Genomic DNA, 12,323 nt, shown 5'->3' with positions numbered 1-12,323 from the left:
GAGCCTTCCCGGTGGGTTCTTCAGGCCAAACGTGGCTCCTCAGGCTTGTTTTGACATAATCCGCTCAGCGGCCGGCAACACAGCGGCTAAGATGGTTTGATGAAGTAAGATCATGGCAGTGTAGTAGTGTTGACATGTGTCCTAATTCTCCTGGGAAAGTTAGGTTTCTGAGAGATACTATAATGCGTTCTATTGTTGGAAACACTGAACTTGAGGTCTTAGGGGGAAAAGTTCCCTGGATTTTTCTACTATATGTTTGTCCTCTGTAAAATTGTTACTAATCCTGTAGAGCTTCTGTTTTGAAATGAAATATGCAAGAAAATCGTATGGCCTCTATCCGGGTTTATTGCTGAAGCCAAAAATCTGCTAAATGGTTTTTGTTTCTTAGGACTGGGCGCTCGGAGTCCTGCACGCCAAAATCATCGCGGCTATAACACTGATGGGCCCCCAGTGGTGGTTGAAAACAGTCATCGAGCAGGTGAGCCCGCTGCCGCCCTCGGGAGCGACGGAGGGGCGGTGGTCATGCTGGGCTGCGTGGGTGCTTGCGTTCATTTTCCACATTGTCTCTAAGAAGCAGACGGAACTTTTTTTTTAAGAAGACAGTTTATTGTTTTATCACCATGAATTTTCATCAACCATCCTTAAGACTTCCATTTTTTTTTAATGTTTATGTATTTACTTTGGGGGGAGAGAGCGAGCACACACACGCCAGTGAGGAGAGGAGAGTCCCAAGCAGGCTCTGCCCTGTCAGCCCCACACAGGACTCGAGCCCACAAACTGTGAGATCATGACCTGAGTCAAAATCAAGAGTTGGACACAACCAACTGAGCCACCCAGGCGTCCCGAGACTTCCCTTATATGACGTTTAACCAGCGGCGTTCAGCACCTGAAGCTCTGAAGTCAAGGCAGAGATTAGCACATGCGTCTGATGTACGCTTGCTGTTGTTTTCTAAAGCTGTAGTGGAGAAAAGAGGTTGCTGTTCAAGACAGTAAATAAAGGGTAGGGAAAAAATCGATTGAAAAAGCAAAGCTGATACCATATACTTGAAACTGATAGAAAGCTGTATGCTAACTAACTGGAATTAAAATAAAAATTTAAGGGCGCCTGGGTGGCTCAGTTGATGAAGCATCTGACTCTTGATTTCGGCTCAGGTCATGACCTCAGAGTTCATGGGGTCAAGCCTTGTGTGCGGCTCTGCGCTGACAGCTCAGAGCCTGCTTGGGATTCCCTGTCTCTTTGTCTCTTCCTGCCCCTCCCCTCTTGCACACGCCCCTGTGCACTCGCTCACACTCTCTCCCACTCAATATAAATAAACTTAAAAAAAAATAAATTTAGGACAGATATCCCAAAGCCTTAAAAAAATACAAAATAAAAAATCTTAATAAATATAAGAGCTGTTAGGGAATGTTTTACTACCTGGCATGTAGACAATTACTGTATTGTGGAACCGTCAGATACCTTGATCGTTGTGGTGATAACCTTGAAAAAAGTGCCTGCCTGGTGCTTCTGTGCTGCGGTAATACGCCTGGGCAGTATGTGCTTCAGGAAGGTTTCCATCTAAAATAACCAGCCTAACAGATTTTGATACTTTGGTAAATTTTCGTTGTGGACAGTCCTCTTACCCGTAGGTCAGCCCCAAATAAATTAGGTGTTCTGTTGCAGTACAGGTACACCTCCTTTTGATGTGCAGGAGATAAAGATCGTAGTTGCCAGCTCAGTATGTACAAGAAAATTCTCAGAAAAACCCTGACCCCGGAGCTCGCGGGGGTAGGAGAGCCAGGAACCGCTGTGCGCTTGGGCGCGAGTCTCGGGGAGGCCTGGCCCCCGCCAAGGAATGCGGGGAAGAGGGGCGTCCTCACAGTTGGAGGTCGTGAGCGTTGTTGATCTTGGTAGTATTTTGCTCTCTGATACATTCTTTTCTCGTACTCCGTGTGTGTCAATTTGAGTAAAATGGTTGAGAAGCACCACCGTGACTTCGGCCGCGGCCTGGCCCCTTGCTGGGGCCCAGGAGCAAGACGGGCTGGGGAGAAGGCGGGAACAGACTCTGCTGTCTTGGCCCCTCTGCACACCTTCTTTATTTTCTGTTATCCCCAAGGTTTCTTTCCTCTGAAGTGCTCTTCATTAGAACTTTCTGGATAAGTTCATGAAAATACTGTAGAAATTCTTGACGTAAAACAAAAGAATTTACTGTAGAATTCTTTCATACTAAATTTTTGCGTAAAATATCTTAGGTTTGTTAAAATTTGATTTATACAAGCTTATCAGAAACATGTTTCCTGATTATAATGTTTTCTTATATTCAGATAAAATGAACATAATCTTGATTAATAACATCATCCTTACACAGATAGATGTGTGAGCAGTTGTTTCAGATTTTGACGGGGTCTTCATCTGATATTATTGGCTGTATCCGGTATTGTATAGTGCAGGGCTAGTATAGTTAGGACTCTAAATTAGCGTTTTATTATTTCATCCCTCAGCAGAGTTAACTACAAAGTGTAAGGAAGTAAATGCATTTCTGTAACAACTTGTGGGCACCATACTTAACGTTTGTGTTCAGAATGTGTCTTGACTTCGAAAAAAATAACCAGTAGATTCAACTTCCTGTGGCTTGGATTCGGTAGACATTGCCCTGTTAACTTGGGGGGATTTGTCTTGTATCCTTTTTTCTAATTTTCTCTCTCATGTTTCAGGTTTATGCAAATGGCATCCGGAACATTGACCTTCACTATATCATTCGCAAGCTGGCGGCGCCAGTGATCTCTGTGCTCTTGCTCTCCCTGTGCGTCCCTTACGTCATTGCGTCTGGCGTCGTTCCTGTGCTAGGTGGGTAACGCCGGCCCACATCACTGCGGTCTCGGCGCTCCCCGTACCGTAGGCTGGCTGGCTCCAGATGATGGATTCGTCAGTATAAATCCAGCGAAAACAATAATTTCACAGGACTCTTTTTTTCAGATCTGGGCACTACCTAGGGCCCAATTTGGAGAAGTCCGAAGCCTCCTCGGTGCAGTTTTGTTCCCTAGGCAGGTTGGGGAGTGTTGACGTTCACACTTCCCCCAAATAGACACGGCCTCCTTCAGGCGGTCTTCGGACTCGAAGTGCTGGCGTCCCGCACTCATGAGATCAAGGAAGAGTTGGTTGTATGAGCGACTAGGTACTGTTTCTGAAGTTTGTTTATTTTGAGAGAGAGAGAGAGAGCACACGTGCACACTAGCAAGGGAGGAGAAGAGGGGGAGAGAGAGAGAGAAAGGATCCCAAGCAGGCTCTGCACTGTCTGCACAGAGCCCAGCGCAGGGCTTGCACCCATGAACCGTGAGGTCATGATCTGAGCCAAAATCAAGTCAGATGCCTAACCAACCTAGCCACCCAGGCGCCCCTCAGCTAGATATTATCTGATATTACCTTGTCCGTTATGTTCTGAAAAGTCCTCACAGGACCTTAAATCCAGCATATTTTCAAAACTATAAGCACAAGGTCTTCTCCAGGTCTTTTTCTTCTCCTGAATTCCCTGAGTGCCTAGTGTTACCATCCAACAGGTTGCCTGAGTCACAAGCCTTTTAGGTCATCTGTGTCACCGTCCACACCCACACGGTCCCCCATCCTGCTGACCCAGTTTCTGGAAGCCATGCTCTAATCTGGCGCCTTCGCTCGCGGCTCTCACCTTAACCTCAGTGGCCTCCCGTCTGGTTTCCCTACTTTGAAGCCACAACCATGAATTCATTCTCCACACTGTGGCCACAGCGACCTTTCAAAAAAACAAGTCCCGTTGTTCCTGTCTGGTGAACATCCTCTCGTTTCCAGCACCGTCCAGCTCCCTGGCATGGTCCCCGCGGCTCCTCTCGCTGTGACCGCCGTGCTCTGGCCTCGCCCCGGCCTCGCTCCAGCTCACCTGACAGGCACCTCCCAGCCCCGCCTGCTGGTGGAAGGACGTCTGCACTTAGTTTGCCCTTTCTGTGTTTCACAGGTGTCACTGCGGAAATGCAAAACTTGGTCCATCGGCGAATTTATCCGTTTTTACTGATGGTTGTGGTTTTGATGGGGATCTTGTCCTTCCAGGTCCGCCAGTTTAAGCGCCTTTATGAACATATTAAAAACGACAAGTAAGTCTAGATTTCTGTTCATCTAGCCATTCTTACGATGTCTCTTAATTTTTGTTTCTAATGTGAGAAATCACAGCTGAGAAAAGTGCTCAGATTCTGGAGATGTTTTGAGGTAGAATTGAGGATTTGCTCGCGGGTGGGACATAGGATGTGCAGGACGGTGTTCTCGGGTTTTGTGCGGCACAAGGAGCTGTCACTGCGGAGACGAGAAAGCCTGGGGGGAGTGAGGAAGGGGAGGAAGACTTTAATGCCCATTCCAAACGGTTTTTAGTCTGTTTCCAAATGTGTTGCTCTGACAATACATTGAATAGTTTTGAATAAAAATAAGACTGTATGAGGACTTGGCCCGCTTAAGCTCTGCCTGCAGCCAAGGGCCATGGGCCACTCTGAGCCCTGCCCAGAGAGGCAGCAAGCCTCCCTCAGACGCCCTGTGAAGGCTCTGTCTGAGGGCGACTGTGACCTGGGCTCGGAGAGACGTGGGGGAGAGCCAGAGAACACCTTCCAGGGACAGCAGCCCTCTGACCTCCCGTGTCCTAACAGAAAGCCGAACGGCGGCTCGCAGGAGTGAGTTTATAACTCTCCATCCGGGTTTGCCCGGAGAGCCCCAGTTTGGACACGAGATGCCCCCTCACACCTGTTGGAATGGCAGCAACTAACCACTCAGGAAATAAGCAGATGTTGGCAAAGATGTAGAGAAAGGGAAGCGCGTTTGCACTGTTGGTGGGAAGGCAGCTTGGTGCAGTCGCTCTGGAAAACTGTGGATGTTCCTCCAAAAATTGAAACTAGACCTACCCTGCAACCTAGCAACTGCACTACTAGGTGTTTATCCAGAGGATACAGAGATGCTGATTCAAAGAGGCACACGCTCCTGGTGTTAACAGCAGCGCTATCAACGATGGCCAGATTCCGGAGAAAGCCCAAACTCCCGTCCGCTGGTGAATGATTAACGGGGGTGTGCGTGCGCGCGTACGTGTACACGGGGGAGCATTACTCGGCCGTAAGAAGGAAGAAGTCTTGCCATTTGCCACAACGTGGGTGGAACTGGAGTGCATTATGTGAAGCGAAATAAGTCAGGCAGAGAAAGACACCATGCTTTCACTCATGTATGGAATTTAAGAAACCAAACAGATGAACATGGGGGAAGGGAAGGGAAAAATGATAAAACAGGGAGGGAGACAGAACGTAAGCGGGGAGGGCAGGTGGGGGATGGGAAGATGGGGGACGGTCATGAAGGACGGCGCTGGTGACGAGCCCCGGCTGTCATATGTAAGTGACGACTCCCTGGGCTCTGGTCAGGAAACCAGCACTACGTTGTGTGTTGACTCACTCAGAACTTAAAAGAATAATAGAAAGAAAGAAAGAAATTTAGGGTGTTCAAGGTTCTCCAAAGCATTCACTGACATAAGAACACCCAAGGACACTTGGGTGGTCTGTAAAGTTCTGTCAGCCGTGGAAGAACCGAGAGGGGATTTCAGCGGAAAATGTCTGTTTTCTCACTTCGCTCGCTCAGGCTGACGAGTAAATTCTGCAGACAGAGCACAGACGAGACACGGCCCCAGCTCTCTGCTGCCTTCTCCACACTTGGCCCTGTCCTGCTCGTCTGCCAATGGCCCTTTGCCGCCCGCCTCTCCACATTTCTTACTCCTGATTTTATGCTCTTTGCTGCTGCCTGTGCGCCCTCTTCTCCCGCGTCCTGGGTGGCCTTGTGTGCCGGCCCTCTGGCCGCGTCTAACCCGGAGCAGGCCCTCTGCTGGGGGCGGGGAGTGCGGGAGGGCGCTTGGGGATTAGGGAGAGTGGGGGGGGTTTCAGAGTCTCCTTTTTCTGCCACTGAGTTACTTTTGGGTCCTCGGCAAGTTAATTAACATCACTTTTCCCGTGCTTTTTATTGCTTTTTCATTGCCATAGCGTCAACCCCACTTTTGGCATAACTTGGTGTATTTTGTGACTATGTTATGTGTCAGTCAGGCAGTGCTGTGTGTATAACATTAGAGTCTATGCAGTTGTCATGGTGTAAAACATTGATAAAATCCGCACAGCTAAAAATACACTGGTTGGTGGAGGAACCGTGCGGGAAAGGAGTAGTTCTTGGTAAGACCAGAACAGTGAGGATTAACCCGGGGAATCCTGGATGGAGAAGCAGTAGGGTTAGTGAACTGTTGTACACAGTGACGTGGAAGCTACTCGGCATAAACGGCCAGTTTCTCGTTAGGCTCGTGTGTGCCAGCGAAGTGGGGAGAGCCCAGCAGCAAGGGTCCGGCGAAGAGTCCTGACCCCGAGTCCTGAGCACAGGCCAGCCTTGGCTGCCGTGGCCGTCGTGCGCTTCTCTCTCTCTCGGCAGTCACGGGGCACAGTGCTGCTGTCCCCGTTCTGTCGGGGAGTCCGTAGGCTGGGTCCCGGAGACCCGGCTCCCGCGCCAGCCTGTCGTGTGGGGCAGCTCGCTCCCGGGCCTGCACAGGCGGCTGCGCGCTGAGCGGCCACTCGTGGGTCTGCGGTGCTGACTCCACACGGGCCTGTGTGCCCGGCCCCCCCGGCTCAGTGCCTCGTCAGCTCTCACCCACTGGCCTCCGAGGGTCAGCCTGCAGCCCGGCCCCGCGGTCAGGGAGGCCCGCTGCTTCACCGCAAGTGCTGCTGTCCTCCCTTGGAGGTGGGGTCTTGTGCCAGCCGCGGTCACTTCCATGTCTGGTGCTGCAGCCCTGCACCCTCTGCCCTAAGCTCCGTGTCCTCACGGCCCGCAAGTTAGGGACGCGTGATGCTCTGTTCTTGGGCCACCACCTCCTCCTTCCTTCTGTCCCTTGAATATGCAACTCCTCTGCCTTCTCCCCTTTGAAACCTTTGCCCTTGGATTTCTCCTTTTCTCTAGAACTAGAGCTATTCTGATCCTCTTTACTCCCCACCTAGCTCTCTGTTTCTTGAGCTCTGCCCCCTGAGCCAGTCTACTGCCCCTCCCGGCATCTGCGCGCCCAGCACCCGAGGCCCTCCCACGTCTGCGGCTCTCACCTCGCTGGGGGGTGCCTGCTGGTGTGCGTGTTGCCAGTGCCGATTCTAGACTCCCCTTCTACTTGTCAGACCATTGGAGGGTTTTAAGTGGGAGTGATCTGATTTGCATTTAAAAGTGTATCGCTGGATGCTCTTAGGAAGAGTATTTTAATATGTAGGATCATATAAGAGAGTAACTACCTTGTTTTTACAACCCAGGTACCTTGTGGGCCAACGCCTCGTGAATTACGAACGGAAGTCTGGCAAGCAAGGCACGTCTCCGCCACCTCCGCAGTCGTCCCAAGAATAAAGCGTGGTCTCAACTACCTTGACCTTCCCCTTGCCTTTACGTGTCCTTTTTTGTGGACTTCTCTCTCTGGGGATTTTTCCCAGCGATCTCTCAGCATTGTTTTTAAGTTAACTGTATTTGACTTGTGTCCCAGCATTCAGAGAGCAGCGGGACGAGGCCCCGCTGCCCTCCCTGCGTCTTGCGCCGCCGTCGCGGCCTGAGATGTGTACATGTGTACATAGAGGTTCCCGGATGCTCTAAACCTTGGATTGAACAGAATGTGCATTGTACATCTTTAAACAAATGTATATTAATTTATTAAATCTAGTTGTCACTTTATTTTGGACCTGCTGTGATCTTGACAGGAAACGTGCCACAGAGCCATAGTGCAGAGGCAAAACTTTTTAATGACGTCCTTTGGAGCGCGATGTCCCCGTGTTCCTAGCAGTTCTTATTAAGTAAACTGTGCATTCTGTCTGTCTCGGCTGTTCAGACCTTACCAAGAACTTACAAGGAAACCAGTAGAAATCAGCAGTGGAGTGTCTGTGGTAAGAGAACATGGACTTTGTGCTTCACTGTCCGTCGTTTTTGGAAGTTATTTTGTATAACACCAAAGCTGTTGTACATTTTCTACTGCCTGATTTTTTTTCATGTGTCTGTGTTTATAATATTGTATAGTGTCTTGTGCTAGGTGAAGAAATTATTTTTAATTTTGATAATTTAATATTCCTGGTGATCAGCAGTAGGGGTTGGTTTTTTGTGCTTGTTGGAGGCATGTCTATACTTAGAGAAAAAAAGTCCACAAGAACATTTTCATCGGTTCCCTCCAGCCCCCCTTTTCCACACACAGCTCTTTTTTCCCCTTTTTGGCAGCAGTGGCCAAAAACCATGCAGGATCACGAGTCTTCGGGACTCCCGTCACCAACAGCACCACATCTGACTGGAATTAGGGCCCCCGGGTGTCAGCTAATCGCAGCCGCTGTCTGCGCGGTGACTGGTGACGGGCAGCGCCAGGGAGACCGCCCGGGGCCCCGGTCCTGCTGCCCAGTGCGCCCGTTGGGTGGGGATGAGGGGTCCGTTTCTCCTAGTTTCCGGGAGTAAATCTCAAAGTTTCCAGAGCTTTTTGTTTGCAGAATAAAACTGCAAATGAAACCAACGTGATTTTACTTGGCCCGCAGGACGCTGGCTTGAGCCGGCCTTCTTACCGTCGGAGTAAGAGGGCGTTTCACTGGCGATGAGCCGGGAGACCTCGGAGAACTGAGCACTTAGAATCTGGCTCTCCCTTCTCCCCAAAGCTTCAGGGAGGAAGTATTGAGAGCAGTAGAACAGTGGGGCGCACGGTCCCAGTATTTAATGGCAGGGGTGCATCGTCCGGGCGGGGTTTGCGCTCCGGGTGCTCAGAGACAGCGGGCCGCAGACGCCCTCAGGACGCTCAAGTGAGAGTTTCCGAAGAGTATTAATTCTGTAGACTGCAGTCTGAAGATTTTTAAAATACGAAAGTCAGCCAAACTTAAGCTACCAAAAAAGCAAACATATTCTGGTGGTTTTATATTTCAACAGTTTTTCCTGAAGTGGTGATTACTTTAAAATATAGTTTAAAACATCAGTATCAAAAAAAAAAAAGCTTGACATGGGGTTCAGTGTTACACCGTCTAGCACTTTGTAGCAGTTCCTTCTCCTGTATTTGAAATGAGGGCTGTCTGAGCCCTGCGTTTGCATAGAGATGGCTCCTATTTTAAAAACGAGGAGCATTTTAAAATGCCGTGTCACCTGTCATGGTGTATGTCTATAAAATGTTCTCTTTGGGAGGAAAATTATGATCATTTGGGCATAGAACTTGATTATATTAATTTAGGTTTCTTTTTTAATTTTCCAGAGAAATTTATAGATCTTGGTATAAAGTCATTGGAACACATTTACCCGTTTTACCAGAAAGCGATCTAGGCAGATAACCACAAAATATTAAAAATTGTTATTCTACAAAATTTTAAATGAATCTTATCAAACACTTTGCAAAAAGAAAAAATAGAGAAGAAAGATAAAACCTACATATGTATGAATTGAACATATATGAATGGCCAAAACGTTGCCCTCCATTTCACCGGCAGGTGATTTTATCTTGTTGTATTTAAGGATTTCCTTTTGGTTTTCAGTCGTGCTTTGTCCCGTTTTCAGGAAGATGAACATTTCATACGGAAAGCATCTGCTGACAAAATATGTACATGGGCAGCACCAGAATTTTATTTTTAACCAACCGTCTCACGAACATTTGAAACCTCTGGTTCAAAAAGTTCTAGTATTGCTGCCCTTCATGTAGAATTTTTTTTTTAAATACTAGTGTAGTTTTGCTTCATTTTACATTGGGCTAAAGCCGTCTTCAAGGAAATTAATTACGAAAGAAGACCATTTTGCTTTAATTTAATTGTTCATAAATTGAAGACAAATCAACATTTGGGGAGTGAGTTTGACATGGCCAGTTATCAGATGGTCATATTATAAAGTGTGCAGTTGTTCATGTTAGCAAATTATGTTTGATTTTTAAACAATTAAGTACTAACGGTTGAGAAGAAAAGAAGAAAATGCCAATGTGAGGTTTATGTATAGCTAGCCTTAAAAAAGTTGTGTGTTTTTAGGTGATTTTTCTTCCTGCTCTCTGGAGAAACAGTGGAAATTGGACATCTCAATTCCAGATGTAAACAAAAAGTAATTTTTATTTCAACATTTAATATAGCTGTTATTACTGTGGATTCTTGTGTTTTTTCTTTCCTTTATTCAAGTAACAGAATAACTTTTTCTTAAATGATTTGGTCTTAGAGATGCCATTTCTGTATTGGCAAATGCTATAATTAAAGTGTAATTCTTGAATTTAGGTTGAATTCATGACTTTTAAAACCAGAAGCACCGGACATTTCTCCTCTATTGTGTTCACACCCTCCCTGCCCCCCCCCACGCACACGCAGGCACGCACGCAGGCACGCACGCACGCACGGTCTAAGAACCGGCACTTTTGTAAACAGCGCAAGTTAGCTATTTAGTCTCACTTCCAGGACCGAGTATTTTAAACTCTCTACTTTCTGTGATAAGTTCTGTACTTGTAAAATTTTTAAATGATTGTTTAAAATACTCCTTTAGAACGTTACCTCCTCGGTTGCCGTCAAGAAAAGACAAAAGTAGAATGTTGGGCCCCTGAAGTATTCCCGAAAACCTGCGTGTGGAGATCGTAACTCCGATGGCTGGTCTGTCTCATATCTGTCCCTCGGGCACATCCTTTCCCTTCCCCCTGGTACCGCCCCGTGTCACTTATGCGAGCCGCCCTAGTGAGGGCTTCCTTCAAGTCCCGTCCAGCGGTAGGTATGTCACTAGTCCAGATCAAGGTGTAAGACGGTGTATATCTGACTTTGTCCCCACCAGTTTTGTGTGAGCGCCTCATTCTGTGTCAGAGGAGAGCAATATGTGTCCCTTAACTGGAAATGCAGTGACTGTAAGGCCTGGAAATGCCTGTTGTTGTAGATGGCACATAGAACACTGCGTTAGTTAGGACATGAGTTTTCTATTGAAGCAAACACCTTAGATACCCAGAACAGTTTTATGTGTATATATTCTAAAATGCTCCCTTTTTATGTGGCTGTTTGTTGCCTTTTAAGTCAAGAGAACAAAATTGAATAAAGTGAATGTTAGCTGTAGCCTAGCTTTTATGGTTTGGTTTTGCTTTGTTGCAAAATTGCTTCAGAATTACAGAAATGTGCATTACCAATCAGCATAAGTAGATAATGTAAGTAATTTTAAAAAATTTTTTTAATGTTTATTTTTGAGAGAGACTGAGTGTGAGTGGGGGTGGGTGCAGAGAGAGAGGGAGACACAGAATCTGAAGCAGGCTCCAGGCTCCGAGCTGTCAGCACAGAGCCCGACGCAGGACTTGAACTCCCGAACTGTGAGATCATGACCTGAGCCAAGGTTGGACGCTTCACTGACTGAGCCATCCAGGCTCCCTAGGTACTTTTTAATATAATAATTATGTAAGTAAAAGAATGAGTATGTGATTATACTCCTCCATTCTGTCTTAAGTATAAATTTAGGAGGAGCAGTGAGCACACGCCGCTTCGGCCCTGACTTCGCTCCGAGGCCATCTTCCCGGGGAGCAGGAAAGGCCCGCTTCTTGCAGGCAAGCTGCCTCGCACTCCTCGAGATCCACGCGCCAGAGCCGCCAGGTTTTCGCTTTAGTGGATACGTGGAATAGAGTAAGACCAGTCAAAGCCATTTTATGTAGTTGATTGTAAATCTCAGAGGAAAAGGAAAGAATTGCATGAAGCTTTTGCCTCAGTGCCCCCATGTGAAGAGATCCTTTTGTTTCTAGGCTCAAAACTTCATGATTTCTTTTTAATCAAGTGCATTAAAAAAAACGTATTTACTTTAAATATTTTGAGAGTGCGTGTGTGCGAGAGAGCAGAGGTAGGGCAGAGAGGGGGAGAGAGAGTCCTAGGCAGGGTCTGCACTGTCGGCACCAGAGCCCGATGCGGGACTCCGACTCGTGAACCATAAGATCATGACCTGAGCCGAAATCAAGAGTCCGACGCTTAAGCGACTGAGCCCCCCAGGCGCCCTTCAAGGGAATTTTTATTTGTCTTAAATGCAGTCGTGGTGGGCAAAATGCCACCTGAACCCCAGGGCATCTGTAATCTGTGAAGCTGAAGTTTTACAGCAGCAGAGACTGCATGGTGAAGGTCAGAAAGTGACCGTCCATTCCCCAGCGCACCCCACAGCCACTCTTGTTGCAAACAGAAAACCGATCTCAGAGTGGATCAAGGGGCTGAGTAGGTAACACTCCTCCCCTCCCACAGTATCTCGGCTTGGTGTCTGTCGGTTTTGTTCCCTGCACTGTACTGAGTACTATAGTTTAATCAAGGTATGGTGTTGTCGGGCCCGCCAAGTTTTCTGTCTGCCTCAGGCAAGGATTATC

At 47.6% G+C, this 12,323-nt stretch overlaps 1 protein-coding gene across 1 annotated transcript in view; it reads left to right on the top strand.

Moving 5' to 3' along the window:
* The window catches only part of MARCHF6 (membrane associated ring-CH-type finger 6), a 75,180-nt gene extending 65,067 nt beyond the window's left edge, over positions 1-10,113 (top strand). The window contains exons 23-26 of the mRNA XM_029941078.1: positions 389-478; positions 2,695-2,827; positions 3,966-4,101; positions 7,297-10,113. Coding sequence (XP_029796938.1) covers positions 389-478; positions 2,695-2,827; positions 3,966-4,101; positions 7,297-7,387 — 450 coding nt within the window. The 3' untranslated portion in view covers positions 7,388-10,113. The remainder of the gene's footprint in view (positions 1-388; positions 479-2,694; positions 2,828-3,965; positions 4,102-7,296) is intronic.
* The last annotated feature ends 2,210 nt before the right edge of the window (positions 10,114-12,323 follow it).

The sequence above is a fragment of the Suricata suricatta genome, chromosome 6, assembly GCF_006229205.1.
Source record: "Suricata suricatta isolate VVHF042 chromosome 6, meerkat_22Aug2017_6uvM2_HiC, whole genome shotgun sequence".
Lineage (NCBI taxonomy): Eukaryota > Metazoa > Chordata > Mammalia > Carnivora > Herpestidae > Suricata > Suricata suricatta.
The sequence above is the reverse complement of the archived record's forward strand: the minus strand, read 5'-3'. Positions and strand labels throughout refer to the sequence as shown.